Here is a 17,728-nt window from a genome sequence, read left to right as displayed (position 1 = left end):
CTATCTAAGAGAAGGGCCAAACAGTTAGAAAAGTATTGCTCAGTATCTGCTATTATTGGTAGCCGCTCAATATGGAGAAGGCAGTGCTTCTTGTACCCATGAGCTTTATACTGTCTGTTTTACAGTATTGATACTGTATGTCAATCCACTGTTATCATTTGGTGTGAATAACATCCTATGTGTAGAATAACTGGTTGTCAATGCAGCACTATTAATATTTTCATAATGTCAAAATGCACTGATAGTATTTATGTCTTTTAGATATTGTACATTTATGTGGACATAAATAAAGCATTTACAATGAGTGTGTGTGTGTGTGTGTGTGTGTGTGTGTGTGTGTGTGTGTGTGTGTGTGTGTGTGTGTGTGTGTGTGTGTGATTCTGGTAAGGAGCAAACTATAATAATAATATTTAGAGGTCAGAAATACAGAGGATGTTTTGTATTTCCTCCTTTTTAGGCTTGGGCCTGTCGCCTCCTGCTGCACCAAGTAAATAAGAGTGTTTCTGTGTGTGTGAGTGAGAGAGTGTGTGTGTGTGTGTGTGTGTGTGTGTGTGTGTGTGTGTGTGTGTGTGTGTGTGTGTGTGTGTGCGTGCGTGCGTGCGTGCGTGCGTGCGTGCGTGCGTGCGTGCGTGCGTGCGTGCGTGCGTGCGTGTGTGTGTGTGTGTATCCATCAATCCAAATTCCTACATTCATATCCACCCATCATCATCATCAGCATCATCCTGCTGTCTTATTTCCTTTCATCTGTCCATCTTTCGTCCAACCCTAACCCCTTTTAGAGAGCTGAGCGTAGACATAAACTATCTTTTAGAAAATGTACTCCCTCTAGTTTATCCCAGCCCCCATTACGCATAAATAGGCTAAATTAATGTAAGAATTACACATTAATGTGTTTCAATCACCTATAAAAATGAGGTGGAGCTACTCAGTGATATTACAGGAAGCATGTTCAGTATTATAATCAGGAAGCATGCAGAGAGATCCACCCATATGTTGTTTGAATATATATAAGCAACACTTCTGACACCGATGCTGTCATACTCCAGAAAGTGTCCTGGGAAGAACACATTTGCAGTATTGCCTATTTTCACTTATCTTAATAGGTAAGTAGACTACTTCTATTATCTTTCAGAATGAGTGTCACTGTTACAGTGTACACATATTGCCTACTCCCATGCACATTTGGCTCCCCACTGTTAAAGTCAATATGAATGATTTATTTATTTATATATTCAAGTTTCAAGTTTTATTGATATGTCACATTACACAAGTGTAAGAGAGTAAAATTATTAGGCTTTGAAAGCTAAATAAGGCAATAAGGCAAGATAAGTCAAGATAAATAAAATTGAAATGTAATGTACAGCCCTGCAATAAAGTATAAAAAAATAAAAAATAAAAATAAGCAGAAGCTTTTTGAGAAGTAAGCGAGAAATCAAGTTTCTAACAATTGAGGGCCTATGAGGAGTCATCCACTCATACAAGCCATCAGGGGCATAGTAGGAGGGAATATGGCCCACACATTATTATCTCAACAGATCAGAGCAAGTTTTAAATATCCATGGTAACAAGTTGTAAATATGGATTTCTGGAATTGTCATCAGAAGCCCTAATGCAGTTAGAGTAAGAACTAGCCTTTTCTATAACAAGTAGCCGGCATAATGTAACGAAAGGGATAATGGCCACCCATGGCAGTAGAGGGGTTGGTATTACATAATGATGAATGAATGGTCTTTATTGTCATTGCTATAGTACAGGTACCAAACAACGAAATTTAGGAGGGGTGGCTCCCCTGGTGCTAGGAAAGAAAGAAAAAAAAAGAAAAAAAAAACACAAGAAGGGAAGGAGCTGGTTTACATAAATAGAGGCTATGTACACTATCCACTATACTATACTGTACAGATAGACGACTAGGGTTGTCATATTGCACATAGTGTTATTGCACATTCATTTGAAGTGTCGCAGTTTGCAGGCTAGAAATGTACATATTTGTGCCTCAGCACTACACCTGATTTTTTTCAGTCCAGCAGCTGCCATCAATCCGTCCAGACTGTCCAGGGCCCAGAACCTAGGTCTTTGCTGTGTTCAGGGCCTGGATGGCCCTGGGGTAGAAGCTGTGCTTCAGTCTGTTTGTCCTTGCGGCCATGGTCCTGTACCGCCTTTTCGAGGGCAGCCGGGTAAAGTGTTCGTACCCAGGGTGGGTTGGGTCTCTGGAGATCTTGGAGGCCTTCCTGAGACAGCGTGTGTTGTACAGCTCTTCCAGAGAGGGGAGGGGGGAACGGTGATCTTCTGGGCTGTTCTCACGACTCTCTGTAGCGCATTTCTCTCCGCGGTTGTGCAGCTGGAGAACCAGTTGCAGATGCCGTAGGTGAGGATGCTCTCCACTGCGCCGCGGTAGTAGGCCACCATTATCTCCTCTGAACTCTCTCTGAACAAATGAACCTTGTTCAGTTTAACGACTGTATTTCTCGTCCTCCATGTGACTTCAAGTTGAGTTGAGTTAAGCATTTGTTTTGGTCTCTGGTCTGTAAACAGAACTCTTAGGACACGGCAGGTAGGAGATCCTTTTTGCTGTCTTCATAGTAGCCTACATATCCTCTCTCAACCAACGCATTTAAATCACACACAGGTTGCATCTAATCCTTATAGTGCTGTATAAAGCATTAGTAATGAAGAGTAATGATATTATGGTAGTTGAGAAAATCAGTATCAGACAATAGCTATTCTGGAGTTATTCTCAAAATCTAAATCATCCATTCTCATCTGACATTTTGAGAAAGACCAGGTTTCTGACTAAGTATCCCAATCTTCTTTTCAGTGCTCTAGCTGATGCTTTTAAAACAGTCATATTATCTGTACATTTGAAGGCTTTTTATCAGGACTCTCTGTTCCATATTCAGGTCTATCTGGGCACCTCACTATGGTCTGTTGTACCAGAGGTGTGTATTTTACTATCATGCATTCTGAGGCACTGTAAACCATATTGGACTGTGTATTGTAACTATGTTGGGTGACATGGTTTAAAATGTGGATGTATACAAGGAATCTAAATAGATTACTATTATCAATAATACGTTGTATTATTCCCCCCAGCATGTCTGCTTGTCGTCAGTGGAGCAGTATGTGTGGTCTTCATTGCCATAGGTAAGCAAAGTCCGCTACTCAAAGTGAATACTGTAATCCAAAGGTTTAGAGTGTAAGACCCAAAAGAAGAACAAATGCAGGGGCGTAACGGGTAAAGCGTTGACCATGTAGCCGCAGGGTTCCCGGTTCGATTCCGGCCGCGGACATATCCTGCAAGTCTTCCCTTCTCTCTCTCTCACCCATCCTTCCTGTCTAAATCTCTACTGTATCTGTCAATAAAAAAGAAAAATATGTGTGGGACTGCCCCACTCAGAAAAAGAAGAACAAATGCTTCACTGTCCCATTACTTAGGCAGGGCACGGTATACTGCAGGTCCTGTTCATAAAACTGTCCATTATCTTAGCCTGCTAAGCTAACGTTCCAGGCAAGGTAACTGTTCAAGCTAGCTTGTCTGTATACCATCTAAAGCCGCAACAATCCTCACAAAACTCCTCTACTTCCTTAATTTCCAGGTGCTGTGTACGCTGACGACTGCCCAGCCCTGCCATTCATCCCTGTCCACCTACTCATGTGTGGGTCTTTGGGCCTGGTCCTTGTCCTTGTGTTGATGTTTGAGGGTGAAGGCCGCTGCTGCCGATGTATAACCAATTCTCTCTGGATAGCGGTCACCATTCTGTTCTTCCTTGGTGAGAGAGATATCCCTGACCCAGACACATGGGCCTGAACATAACCCAGTAGCATCTGGTGGAGGTAGAAATCGGAGGACGGGCTCATTGCAATGCATGAAATGGAATAAAGAATGGTGTGATACCATTCCTCATTCCATTCATCACAATGAGCCCGTCCTCCGATTTCTACCTCCACCAGCCTCCCCTGACATAACCCTATAACCAAACCCTGTTTGAATAGCTCTAGAATGCTTCCTTCCTCCCTCCCTTCCCTCCTGGAGGTCATCAATAAGAGTGGAAAAGTAGAGGCAAGGAGGCAAAGATTTCCAGTTTGTTGCTTTCACCAGTCCAGAACTGGTCAGATCAGTGATGACTTACGTAGAGGAAGGAGGGATGAGGAAATTAATGCAAGTGTTGGTTTGAACCATAAGGCCTCATCTCCAGCCACACATCGGACATGGTCATGTTTGTGCCATAGCAATCCAAGGCTCATGGTACAACATGTATGAAATTGTAGATTCATAGATCATTCATTAAATTCACCTCTGTTTTACCTCCAGGTCATGTGATCTACTCTGTATATCCACCCAACTACGACCAGACCCTCACTGATCCACCGCACTGCAACAAAACCCTCTACCTGTTTGCATTCTCTACCTGCATCATCTGGGACATTCTGGCTGGTTTAGTACTGTTAGTGATCCTCTTATGGCTGCTTGTTGTGCCTGTGTGGTGATGATGATGACAGCAGACCTGAACTGACTGTGAGTGAGCCTCCCAGACTGCAGATGGCGCTGTGTGTGCAGCACGAAGCCTGTGTGGTGAGGGTACAGCAAGATCATCACAGTCAGCTACACCTGGAAGTGGCGTATCAGAACACCACAACCATCATGCACTGCCGTTGAATGGGATCTGTTGATTAATGTGTGGCCTGGCATGACAATAGTAGAGAGAGGGAGAAAGACTGACATTTATTGGGTTAGTAGAAGAAGATACTATTGTAATCCTTTCATATATTTAATCACAAGCTGCAGTTTATTACAGTTCCACACACCTGTGTATCTGGCAGACGGATGGTCTGCTGCCCCAAATGGTTCATACTAGTGCAATGAAATGAGATGGAATTACATGAGATTCATTCTATGAGATATTTTGTAGCATGTGAAGTGTCATTGGGTTAGAGATATTAAACGATTTGGAATAACTGATTTCTTAAACTGAAAGAGTCACAGCAAGGATCAATGGTATTCATATACAAAGTGATGTGTAATTTGCTCAGCACTCATCTGGCCTCAGTGTCACAGTAGTGTGTCATTGAACATTTGAAACAAGGAAATCATCATGAAACACACTGTTCCTTTAAGTGAAGTTCAATTGAATGCCACGCCCACTGCACTTGATTGTTGAGGTTATGAATGCCACACCCACTGCACTTGATTGTTGAAGTGATGAATGCCACACCCACTGCACTTGATTGTTGAAGTTATGAATGCCACACACAAACATACACACACACAGTTGTCTGATAGTTGCAGTGCCCTTCACCAGTAATAATCACACTACATTTTCATGCTCTTGATATGCTCTGGTTAAGTGTACACAACAGTGTGAATATAGTAATATTAATGGTATTGCCACTTTCTTACCGATGTCATCGATGTGGTATTTGTAGTTGTAGAGGCAAGAGACATCAGGCAGGGACATGTTAACTCCGAGAATCACTGATGAAAAGCTGCCAGCCACTTCACCATCGGTTAACCATTTATTTACATTTTATTTCATAGAAGGGGTGCTAGAAATCGTAAGACCTCATTGTAATGCATGCAACGGAATGAGGAATGGTTTCAAACATCCAGATGTTTACCTCCACTGAACCATTGGATATGGATTTGCTTAGACACTTCTGTAAGGTGCTGACCCTCAGAGAATACAGGGATGTAAACGGCAGAGTAGGCTATATTCATTGGCAGACACACAGGTCATTTTATTTCTTTATTTGCTAGTCGCAGACCAGCACCTTCCTGAAATTCAACCAGGATTATTCAGCATGGGACATTTCAATGGTTTATTTTAAGAGTTTGCCTCTTAATGGAGTCTTGCATCAGGGGCAGTGTTTTGTGTATAACTTTATCCTAAACAAGGCACATTGGCCTGTCCAGTAATTACATTGAAAAGTCTGAAATGTGAATACAGATTAGTGAACAACACCAACATTTCAATTTCATTCTGAATGTTTTAATTACAACTTTAACATGACACAAAGTTGGTTGGCTCTGTGCTTTAGACTTCAGAGGACATAGGTAGGTATAAACGATTCCCTTAAAAATACTTTTGTCAATATCAGAGTAGGGATATTGACAATGACAACTCCCAGAATGACACACCCATATGGTTTGACGCTGTATTCCAAATATCCTCCAGGTCAAATACCAAAAGTAGGTTGTTTTTCCCCCACAATAGTGTTTCTCAGTAACCTGGACGGCATCAAGAGAATCATATAATGGGATGCCAACATTTAATGTAAATCAAATGTGTATTTTTAAGGCAAAAATACAAAAAGAAACAACATAGCATATAGTATCTAACACCACTGTGGTCTGTGATAGCGATGTCAACAATTGTAAACTATGTCTAGATATTCATTTTACATACAGGATATTTGATATATGTCTGTTCTCTTGCTCTTTCCATGGTTGTGTAAATAATGGCCAGATGTTTCTGGATGGATGCTTTGTTGGTGACATCATAACGGTTTGTAGTCCAGCTTGGATTCCAGCTTCTTGGAGTCTGCGACCTTGCGAACTGCCTTCATGAAATCCTCCTGGGTCACGTATTCATGGTCGGCACGGATTGCAAACATACCTATGAAACAAAGACAGTAATGCACGTCATAAGGGGTTTGTTTTGAGGACATCACGTATACAGGGGGCCCAGCACATCACATATAGAGTATATCATATGTGCATGGTGGTGTAGGGTATGGGTATTATCGGTATGCTACAGACCTGCTTCTGTGCACACATTCCTTAGATCAGCTCCATTGAACCCGTCTGACAGCTTCACAATCGCCTCATAATCTGCAAAGAAAAGATACTCAATGAGTGAACCCTGCTATACAGGCAACACAGAGAGGTGATGGACCCTCTAGCTGTTCATCTTAGTCTGCTACGGCTTCCTCTCTGCTTCTCCTTTCTCAGCACTGACTTCCTTGAACTTCCATCCATATGATGGAACACCCCCCCCCCCTCCCCTAATAGACACCTTGCTTAGTGATCCCACCTCCTCAGAAGACAAAGGAAGGAGGGCACTTTAGATTACTGAGATACCCCCCAAACATGTTACCTCTGGTCATTGGAACGTAATTTAATTTACTGACCCATCTCTCCATGCTTGGTGATCGGTCCAGCGTGGATCTTCAGAATGTCCAGACGGGCCTGCTCATTGGGCAGCTCGATGTCTGTCAAGAAAAAAAGCCAGGACTTACTGTGAGAGCCCTGTGTCATCATATCAATTAGGGGTGGGCATCAATGATCGACGATCGATAATTGATCGATAAGGATCTTGGTCGATCACAAAATATTTTGCTCGATAATCGTTAATAAATTGGATTTTTTTTATTTTTAATAATAATAATAATAATGGAAATTAGTTTGTCCACGTTATGTGTGAGAAATGAAATTTGCCTTCGCATTGAATTTCGCAACGCAGTACGGCATGATGCAACAAGTTCCCGTACGTTAGTGTAACCTCCAGTAATAGGCTAGGTGCACGATCTCCACTACTTCCTGAAAGGCACCTTGCATGTTTAATTGATTAATCAGCTGTGCGGTAAACTGTTGGAACACACACTGCTTGGAAAATGGCACGAAGGAGCCCCAGCAGGAGCACCTGCTCCGGTCAGCGCCATGGCACAGCTCCTCGGGGAGCAATACGCAGCAGGCGCTGCTGCTGACATCCCCATCGAAACCGAAGTTTGCACCTTTCTGAGGGAGCCTTCTGCGGGCCTGAACTGCGACCCAACTGACTGGTGGAAATTAAACGAAAGAAGGTTTCCTCGGTTGGTCAAATTAGCGCGGACCTACCTCTGCATCCCCGCAACCTCGGTGCCCTCGGAGCGAGTGTTTTCTGCGGCTGGCCTAACTGTCACCAGATTGCGTTCGTCTCTCACCCCTGAACATGTTAATATGATCCTCTTTTTGAACAAGAACCAGTAGGCCTGCCGCCTACAGTCTCTCGCTGGAGTTTAAATTTAAGTTAAGCTGGACGCTCTTAAGGACACTAACGTTTTCAGTCATCCTCCTATTTGTGAGTAACGTTTTTTTACTGCTCCTATGGTGAGTTACTTATTTTCTATATTTTTATTTATAATGTAAAATGTGTTTTTAAGTTAAACAATTTAGGCTACTCACTGCCTTGTTTAAGAGGATTGTTATCTGACTGTAGTGTCTAGTTTGAATGTGAATGAATGAATGTGTGCAATAGCAACACAAATAATGTTTTTTCCCCAAGGAAAACATGCTTGTTATTTCTGCCCTAGTTTCTTTTTTTTTTGATGAAAAAAAAGCTTATCGATTAATCGATAATTGATTGTTAATTCTTGCGATTATCGAAAAAGAATTTTTTATTGTTTGCCCAGCCCTAATATCAATACCAAGTTAATCAGCAAAGGGCCAAATCTTAACAGACAGTAGTTGAGGATGAGCCACAGGTAGAGGGGATGACGACGCTTCAACCAAGATGGGATGAGAGGGGAGGGTGGAGGAGGTGTGACCAAGATGGGATGAGAGGGGAGGGTGGAGGAGGTGTGACCAAGATGGGATGAGAGGGTGGAGGAGGTGTGACCAAGATGGGATGAGAGGGGAGGGTGGAGGAGGTGTGACCAAGATGGGATGTGAGGGGAGGGTGGAGGAGGTGTGACCAAGATGGGATGAGAGGGGAGGGTGGAGGAGGTGTGACCAAGATGGGATGTGAGGGGAGGGTGGAGGAGGTGTGACCAAGATGGGATGAGAGGGTGGAGGAGGTGTGACCAAGATGGGATGAGAGGGGAGGGTGGAGGAGGTGTGACCAAAATGGGATGAGAGGTGGAGGTGGGACCCAGATGGGATGAGCAGGGAGGGTGGCGCTGTGAGGGTACATACGGATCTTGCGGTCCAGTCTCCCCGGTCGTAGCAGAGCAGGGTCCAGCGTGTCTGGTCGGTTGGTGGCCATGATCATTTTCACCCTGTGCAGAGTGTCGAAGCCGTCCATCTGGTTCAGGAGCTGAGGAGGACAGACAGACAGACAGATAAGTACATTTGCCTAAGTAAGTGAATCATCTATACAACTGATATCATAAGAAAAAAAAATCTATGCTAGGAGCACAGGCCAAAGTACCAAGACCCCTCCAGAGCTCCTCTATGTAAATAGTAACTCCTAACTCGAGTGACTGAGTCGATCTCGGCATGCTCACTGGAGCAATAACCCAATAGGTCCAAAAAGTACAAAAGCCATAATTGACCATTTTCAGTATTCTGTGCAGTCTAGCTCGTTGGCTGTGAGACTCACCTCCATCAGCGTCCTCTGAATCTCTCTGTCTGCAGATGTCCCCTCGGAGAAGCGACGGCCGCCTACAAAACAGACACACAGGTTGTTACATTCAACAGCTAAAAGAAAAAAAAGAATAATATCAAAAAAATATTGCAGAACAACTCAAATTAACAGCCTCAAGTTAATCGGCAACAACTAGGGCCCAGAGACTTCTCTCGGGTTACAGAGACGGTCCGAACACACACCGATGGCGTCGATCTCGTCCATGAAGATGATGCAGGGCTGATGGTCCCTGGCGTAGTTGAACATCTCCCTAATCAGCCTGGCGCTCTCTCCGATGTACTTGTCCACGATGGAGCTGGAGACCACCTGGGTCACGGGACCAGACAGGGATAGAAAGAGTCACCACAGGCAGAGACACACAGGGCACAACCACTGAGATCGGAAACGGTATAACAGTATGAACCGTTAATGGCATCTTTCCCTATAAAAGCACATTGTAACACAAAAGTGTGATTTGGTCGGTGTGGTCTCTCACCTTTAGGAAATTACAATCAAGCTGGCTGGCGACAGCTCTGGCCAGAAGGGTCTTTCCAGTTCCTAAAGACAACAAACAGGACAGGGGGAGTGTTATTAACTATTAATAACTGTATAATGTGATGGCTCAGGTCATTGGAGGGATGCAACAATGATTGGGCTGTTGATTATTGTATTTAACCACAAATACTGAATGCATTTGTTAATGGTAAGCTGCGTTACATAGACGCTTCTGCTGTTGTAAAGGACAATATCGCCATCATGTATCTTCTTCAACATCATGCATCTAAATCTGTAGGTCACAGGCCTACATTGCCATTGCTCTTGACACGTGTGACCGTGGAGAGGAGAGCTTGCGCTAAGGATTGCATTGTACTGTCCATACACTCCCCTGGATCCCAATACATATGTCAATAAAAAGTTGATGAGTTGAGCTCCTCACCTGGGGGCCCGTAGAGCAGGCAGCCTTTAGGAGGGATGATCCCCACCCTCAGGAAGAGCTCAGGGTTGGTTAGAGGCAGCTCAATCACCTGAAAGACAAACAGCACATTGGTCACTGTGGACAGATCATAGCTGCTGGCTAGGGTAAAGCTTAGGGTGAATCCCAATTCACCACTCCGGCTCTGTTTTCACCCCTCCGCTCCGTTTTGCGCGTTCACGTGGTAGCCGTAGTGGCGTCCCAATTCATTACTCATTTAGGGTTAGGGTTAGGGTTTTCCATGGCTCCGTTCGGAGCAAATCTTGACCCTCGTTCGATTCGGAGCCATGAGACTCCCTTCCGGCATGCATTGCGAAACATCTACAGAAATGTTCTTTTCGCTCTCGTAATACGGAAGCGAGCCTGAAATGTCATTTACTTTTTCTGGAATTACTTGTAATTAAAGACTTGAAAAATTATGATAACCATCGTATTATCTTAGTTCAATGTCATTACAATGCATACCTTTTATTTATAACAAGCATAACCAAAATGTTATGTCAGTGCTGTGTCTAACGTTACAGTAACGCAACGCTGCATGACAGTCGAGCATTTCAGAGATGTACAATCATAAATCAATTATTACCTGTGGCGTTTGACAGCGGATGATGGTACACATATGTAAAGTTATCTATCAAACGTTCGTCTGACTTGTACATGATGCGCATTTTGACCTATTTCCACCCGCAATCTAATCCGAGCAGTTGTTATTAGGTAATATTATTAATGGGTTGTATCATTCATTTAAATGCATTATAGACCTTTTCTTTATAACAAGCACAACAACAACAAAACGTTATTATGCCGATGTGCTGTGTGTCTAACGTTACAAGCTGATTTGTGCATGACAGCAGCGCATTGACATATTTCCATGTCTAATGTCTAATGTCTGATGTAGGCTACTAATGTAATTTCAATGCATTATAGACCTTTTCTTTACACGCTTCACGCACTAGGTGGGCCGCGAATACTGTAGAGATTTGTAAAGTGGGCCGTGAGTCCAAAAAGGTTGGGAACCGCTGCATTAGACTATCAAAGCAGGACACCTGTCACGGCGACAGTCCCTGTTCCTCTGCCAGGCGTCAGTCCAATGGAATCGTCAAGCACAGCCTTCCCCATATAAATACATCGGTGCGCGATTACAGAGATGTATAATCATGTTTATTTAAAAATAAATTGTGGTGTTTGACAGCGGATGATGGTAGACATATTTAATGTAAAGTTATCTATCTAAAGTTATCTATCCACAGGCTGATATGTGCATGATAGGCGCAAATTCCCCCCCCCCCCCCCCCATTGGTGGTATATGACGCTATCTGTATTGCGGCACTTATTATACCAAAACAACTCGCAATCTAATCCGAGCAGTTGTTATTATGTAATATTATCGATGGATGTGCCATTTTTGATGGAGGGCAGTGAGCGGGAGACTCATCAAGGACATGTAGTTCATTAATGCAGTGTTCCTGTCACATCGGATTTCGTAACGCCATAAAAATATATCTGTGCTGTTATATATATATATAAATTACATGTTATAAGGCTGATCTGCGCATGATAGTGCTGCATTTTGACATATTTCATGTTTCCGCCAGTCAGTCCCAATGGTCCAAAAGTCAAGCGCTTCGTAACACAGACGGGGTGAATGTTATGAATGAAAGTGAAAGTTCTGTCACAAAACACCTTTACGTATCCTCACACATTTTTAAGTGGGTATACGGAAATCCTTGGCCTTTCCTAGTGGGTATACTATACGGCATAGTCCTGCGTATCACCTAGACTACACCACTGGAGCACAGGTTTCATACAGGTTAGAGCTTATTCTGTCATGGTCTGATAATGAAGCATTGTTCTTTTTTATTTTATGACTTGTTTGATCGATTGATAGCGTTCAAGTTCATTCAAGTTGTGAATGAATCGCGAGCGTCAATGCTTTTCTACGATACTACGTATAATGTCACTTGGACATAGAATAATAAGACACTTTAGTCTGGGTTCAACAAAGGTATAACCAGTTTACTTCGGTTCTCTCGACACCTGTCAGTCACCTACTGGTATATCATGAACTCTCTCTAAGGCAGGGCTCGACAGTGCGACTGTTTTGGTCGCATTTGCGAGTGAATATATTTCTGTGCGACTTGGAAATACATTCAATCGCACCAGTGCGACTAAAAGACAGCTGAACTACTGTCATGCGCAGTCAAACTTATGTGTAAAAGCGATGAGGGAATGAAAACAGTGAACAGAAACGCGTGTCGCAGAAATGCTTCACGCGAGTCCTATATGCGCTTAAAATGCGCATAATATCATAGTTCGTAGCGCTGTGTTTTGTTAGCCGCTAGCTGCTAGCAGCGTCTGCTTCCGGTTTCATTACAAAGAGGTTAACCCTATATGTGCCTGACGTCTAACAACATTCAAATGACTCTTCATCTTTTTTCGGATTTCAATGTATGACACATCATTTGAAAGCTTATGATCCGTAGTTCCAATCCACAACACGTCACATTTGAAAGTGTTTGTCATTTTTGTACATTTGAAAGTGTTTTGTTTATATATATTTATATTATACAATTTACCAGTCATATTCTGGAATGTGTCTAAATGTTAAAGTTCCATAAGTATAAGCAAAATAAAGTAAGTTTGTAAATAAATAGTAGCATTTAAAATAAAATAAAACACGAACCGTGAACCGTGACCCAAAAACCGAGGTTCATACCGAACCGTGGGCCAACTGAAATTAATATTCTTACTTCCCCTTTACATTGTGTGAGTCTCCATTTTTATTACGGCCAAGAGCCGGTTATGATCATTTTGATATGTTATGATTATGATAATTTGTTGTCGTTGTTGACGAAAATTGCACAACTTTCATTGTGCTACTGAAATTCTTGGTGTGCTACTAAATTTGTCAACATGGTAGCACAGTGCTACCTGGGGAAAAGGTAAGCGTCAAGCCCTCCTGCTCTAAGGCGCATGCGCTGTCCTGACTATGAATTAACCCAGGGTTCGACAGTGCGACTGTTTTGGTCGCATTTGCGAGTGAATATATTTCTGTGCGACTTGGAAATACATTCAATCGCACCAGTGCGACAAAAAAAAAAATTTTTTTTTTTTTTTTTAAAGCTGAATGTCATGCGCAGTCAATCTTATGTTCGTTAATAAGATCACAGCGCATCTAAACCAATGCAATCCTTTGAAAACAGAAGAAGAAAAAAAAGACACGTGACCCGCAAGCACAACAAGCGCGCATTTACATTTGAAAATCCTGTCAGAAAAAGACCGCTGTTAAAATGAATCCGATTACGGCATACTTTAGCAAGGCTAATGTTAGCACCGTTCCAGACAGAGAGGAGGTAGAGGGGGGTAGTGGAGTCAACATTACAGCTGGAGACGAGAGTGACGAAGAAAACAGAGACGGGGAAAGCGAGGAGGAGAGCGCCCGGTCAGAAAGTGTGTCAGGGGAGGGGGAAGGTCATTATCCACGCGGTGATAATGGCGGTGCCACTGCCAACGCGAAGTCTGGTCTGACAAAAGTGACAAAGGTCTACAGGTACAGTGCCGAGTGGCAAACATCTTTCCCGTGGCTGTTGCTGAAGGAAGGGAAGATGTATTGCAAGTGGTGTGTCGCCCACATGAAGTTAGCTGGAAAGACCGCGTTTGTGTCAGGAGACGCACAGCTGAAACGCGACACAGTGAAAAAACATGGTCTGTCTCGCAAACATGTGAAATGCAGGGAAGCTTTCATGTCAGCTCAGAACAAGCCCCTTGAGAAAGCTGTTGGACGCCAGAAGGCTAGCTCCAGTGAGGAAATTAAAAGACAGCTCAAGTTAAAGTTTAACATCGCTTACTACGTGGCAAAAGAAGAGATCCCATTTATTAAATTCCACAAATTATTCGCCCTTCACAAGAAAAATGGCGTTGAATTAAATCCAACCTATAGTAATGACAAACGATGCGCTGACATGATCGGGCAGATAGCGGATGCCATGAGAGAAGACCTTGCTGTGAAGATCAATTCCGCACACTATCTCGCCTGGGCTTAATTATTTATTTATTCATGAATCATTTATTAATAAATGAATATTCTTACTTCCCCTTTACATTGTGTGAGTCTCCATTTTTATTACGGCCAAGAGCCGGTTATGATAATTCTGATATGTTATGATTATGATAATTTGTTGGCGTCATACGAAAATTGCGCAATTTTCATTGTGCTACTGAAATTGTTGGTGTGCTACTAAATTTTTTGACATGGTAGCACAGTGCTACCTGGGGAAAAGGTAAGCGTCAAACCCTGAATTAACCCATTCATTACACTACGGATGACGTCGTGAAGGGTTGTCCCATTTCCCCCGTGGAACCACTACGGCTATGGCTCCAAAACGAGTGACTCCAAAACGAGTGACTCCAAAACGAGCCAAAGTGGTAAAAAAGAGAATCGGGATTGGGCCTTAGAGTAAAAACTAAGCAGTAAGAATAATAAAAAAGCAACAACAAAAAAACAATCCTCTGTGGATAGTGTGTCTCTGCTACATACCTCTCTGAGCTCTCGGATCTGCTCAGACAAGCCCCCGATCTCGGAGTAGGACACACTGCCGGGGTCTTCATGGGACATGTTGTACACCAGTGGGTCCACCTCTCTGGGCAGGTACCTGCATGGGAACAGCACAGAGTCACCCCTGTCCTACTGCAACCATACGTTATGGTCAATAACAAGGTATTCATAGCTGGCGCTTGGGTTTGATTTCATAGTGTAAGCACATCTTCACTTGATGGCTTTAGATGTATTTACTCAGCCAGCTTGTCATATGGGACACTTATCAATTAATGACGTTCAGTCTTTAAACACTCCTTTGCTATGCAAGTTTCTGTGCAGAGAGGCCATTACAAACAACATAATGTTGAATGATTCAAACCACCCCACTACACAAGTGGTTATGCTAGAGTGTGAATAAACATGAGATAACAGAGGCCTGAGTGGAGACTAGTACTCACCTCATGATGGTCAGAGTGGTCATGTCCAAGGCCACTCTGGTACCAGGTTTGAGCATCGACTTATCCAGCTGCATCCCAAAACAAGATACTGTTTGTTACTCATGATCGAGTAGAGATGTTCAGTTCAAGATAGGATACTTGACATGATTTAAAAAGACAACACATATTTACTCAATACTCCTGAGTCCTATTGACTATTGCTTACCTGTCGCCTGCAGCCAACAACATATCGTGGGCCATTGGTGGCTTTGACAATAACTGGATTCAATGATGGGGGGGGGGAAGAGAACAAAAGTGAGAAAGAATGTTATGCTGTCAACTTCATTCGCAGACATTGTACTGGCAAATACATCAGAAGAATTGAATATGAATCGCCGTTGGAACTTACATTTCTCCTCTGTTAACTGCTTGAGAACCTCGCCAACAATCTACCACAAAATAAAAAGAATTAGCAAGGCTATAACGGTTGTGATAGGAGTTTTAAAGATAGCCCCAGTAGACCCTCAACCGTTCGGGTTCCCTGCTCTTACCTGGCCGACACTCTGAAGAGCTTTCAGGTCGTTCTCAGACTTCTCGTACTGTTTGGTCTGCTCCCTCAGCTGCTCTCGCACTGTGACCGGGGAGAGAAACGGACAAGTGTTGTGCTGTGTACCAGAGGAGCTGACGGCGACTCAAACTTACGCGATTGAAGGGTGAGTGACTATCCGATATAACAAGCAAGCTAGCAGCGAGCAAGCTGTCAGTGTCAGACAGATCGCACACCTAAAACCACAACCAGCAAAACATACCGGCATATTAATGAGTTACATGATGTATGTTGAAGTGTAACATAAACCAGGGTAGGTAACTAGTAATACAAGCCAACTGACATCAAACGGAATAGCTGAACGAGCTTGTCTAGTTGCTAGCATGCTATGCTAACACACTGAATCCATTGAACGCTTGCATGATGACAAAGCGACTTGTTCAGTTTGTTGTGATCTGGTCACACAGCGGCTATAAAAACATGTCCCGTGGCAGAAATACTGAGACACATCAATGCGACTAATTCCAACCAATAACAAATACATACGCTCTTTCAGGCGTCCATCAATTTCTTTATGTTCCAGTAGTTTTTTTCTATAATCTTGCAGCCCCTTGTCTCTGGGATCCGCCGCCATGATGAACCTGGTGTTACACCGTTGAATTCTGGGATTGAGGTGGAACGGAACTTTGGCGTGTGACGTCAGATCTGTCATCAGAGCAACGCATCCGGGTACTTTCCCCTCCCGTAATGTCCACGCCCCTTTTTGGGTGATAGAAGAGTAGAAGTTTGACTGGCGGTCAATGGAAATTTCTGGTCTTTGCTACTTTAATCCGATTAAATAAGAAAACCGTAGTGCTTTTTAGATATTAGGAGCACAAATCCGATGGCCAGTTAGGCAAACTATTATATAGTGTCATTGCCGATCAATGATCGACGTCGTTATATAGAGAAAATTAATTAAATAGGGGTTGATTCATCGCAGTGATGTGAATAACGGCGTTAGAATAAACGGCGTTACTAACGGAGTAGCTTTCCCCAGCAACGGGTAATCTAATTGATTACTATTTCCATCGTTATAACGCCGTTACCGTTACCGGTAATTCAATGCGGCGCGTTACTAGTTACTTTACTGAAGCTTCTCATTGTCATCCAAGGACTCCAAATCAAGGACCCCAATTGAAATAAGCCAGTGGCTTTCTTGGGTTTTTATCCTGTTAGTTGACCTTGTATGTAATATGTACTTTCATGTACCTACTTCTGCAAATCTTCTAATAAAGTTTTCAATCAATCAATCAATCAATCCGACCTCAGTCACAGCTGCAAATGTGCTTTTGTTTGTTGGGGAGGGGAGGGGCGTGACAACCGCTGATTGGCTATGGTAGAGAACATGTCATGGTAAGCCAACCATAGTTCAGTGTTGTGCGGATGTTTCTACACTCAAACCACACGCGCGCACAGCACCACACACACACACACACTCAAACTATCAGAGAGATACACGCAGCAATGGCTAACAAAGAAGGACACGGAGCCACGCCGTCCAAGCAGCTAAAGCTGGATTTTTCTGCGTCAGCTCCACAAAAACTTGTGACACAGACTGAACTGAACGGAATGATAGGCAGGTATGTTGTTGAGAACATGCTTCCGTTATCAACAGTTGATTCTGACTCCTTCAGAGCCCTAATTGCCAAAATACCGGCGAGAGGAGGGGCCGGTCCGCCATGCAGAAAGACGTTTTCTAAATATATAGACGCCGAGTACGCCAAAATGAATGCCGAGCTCCAAAATACATTTGAAGAGTTAGAATATGTCTCTACAACTGCAGACATTTGGACTGCACATAATAAAAGCTATCTTGGCGTGACCGCGCATTGGATTCATCCACATAGCCTGGAACGAAGGAAAGCAGCCCTGGCA

General features: G+C 43.2%; 1 protein-coding gene across 1 annotated transcript; it reads right to left on the bottom strand.

The window, feature by feature from the left end:
- Positions 1-5,691: 5,691 nt before the first annotated feature.
- On the bottom strand, positions 5,692-16,460 carry LOC308168864 (26S proteasome regulatory subunit 10B-like). The gene is made up of 14 exons (XM_080543508.1): positions 16,358-16,460; positions 15,816-15,895; positions 15,674-15,713; positions 15,491-15,543; positions 15,286-15,353; positions 14,828-14,942; positions 10,255-10,342; positions 9,814-9,875; positions 9,521-9,644; positions 9,294-9,355; positions 8,888-9,008; positions 7,126-7,206; positions 6,755-6,826; positions 5,692-6,611 (listed from the first exon to the last, which is right to left on the bottom strand). The coding sequence occupies exons 1-14, from the start codon at positions 16,443-16,445 to the stop codon at positions 6,493-6,495; spliced, it is 1,173 nt and encodes a 390-aa protein (XP_080399634.1). The 5' UTR covers positions 16,446-16,460; the 3' UTR covers positions 5,692-6,492.
- Between the last annotated feature and the right edge of the window lie 1,268 nt (positions 16,461-17,728).

The sequence above is a fragment of the Nansenia antarctica genome (genome assembly GCF_963989245.1).
Source record: "Nansenia antarctica genome assembly, chromosome: 1".
NCBI classification, from domain to species: Eukaryota; Metazoa; Chordata; class Actinopteri; order Argentiniformes; family Microstomatidae; genus Nansenia; species Nansenia antarctica.
The sequence above is the reverse complement of the archived record's forward strand: the minus strand, read 5'-3'. Positions and strand labels throughout refer to the sequence as shown.

Excerpts from the sequence above, each read along its gene's own strand:
- LOC308168864 (XM_080543508.1), bottom strand. The coding sequence starts at position 16,445 with ATGGCGGCGGATCCCAGAGACAAGGGGCTGCAAGATTATAGAAAAAAA. Across the intron at positions 6,827-7,125 it reads CACCAAGCATGGAGAGATGG|ATTATGAGGCGATTGTGAAG; the intron begins GTCAGTAAATTA and ends TTTTCTTTGCAG. Across the intron at positions 6,612-6,754 it reads GAATGTGTGCACAGAAGCAG|GTATGTTTGCAATCCGTGCC; the intron begins GTCTGTAGCATA and ends TTTGTTTCATAG.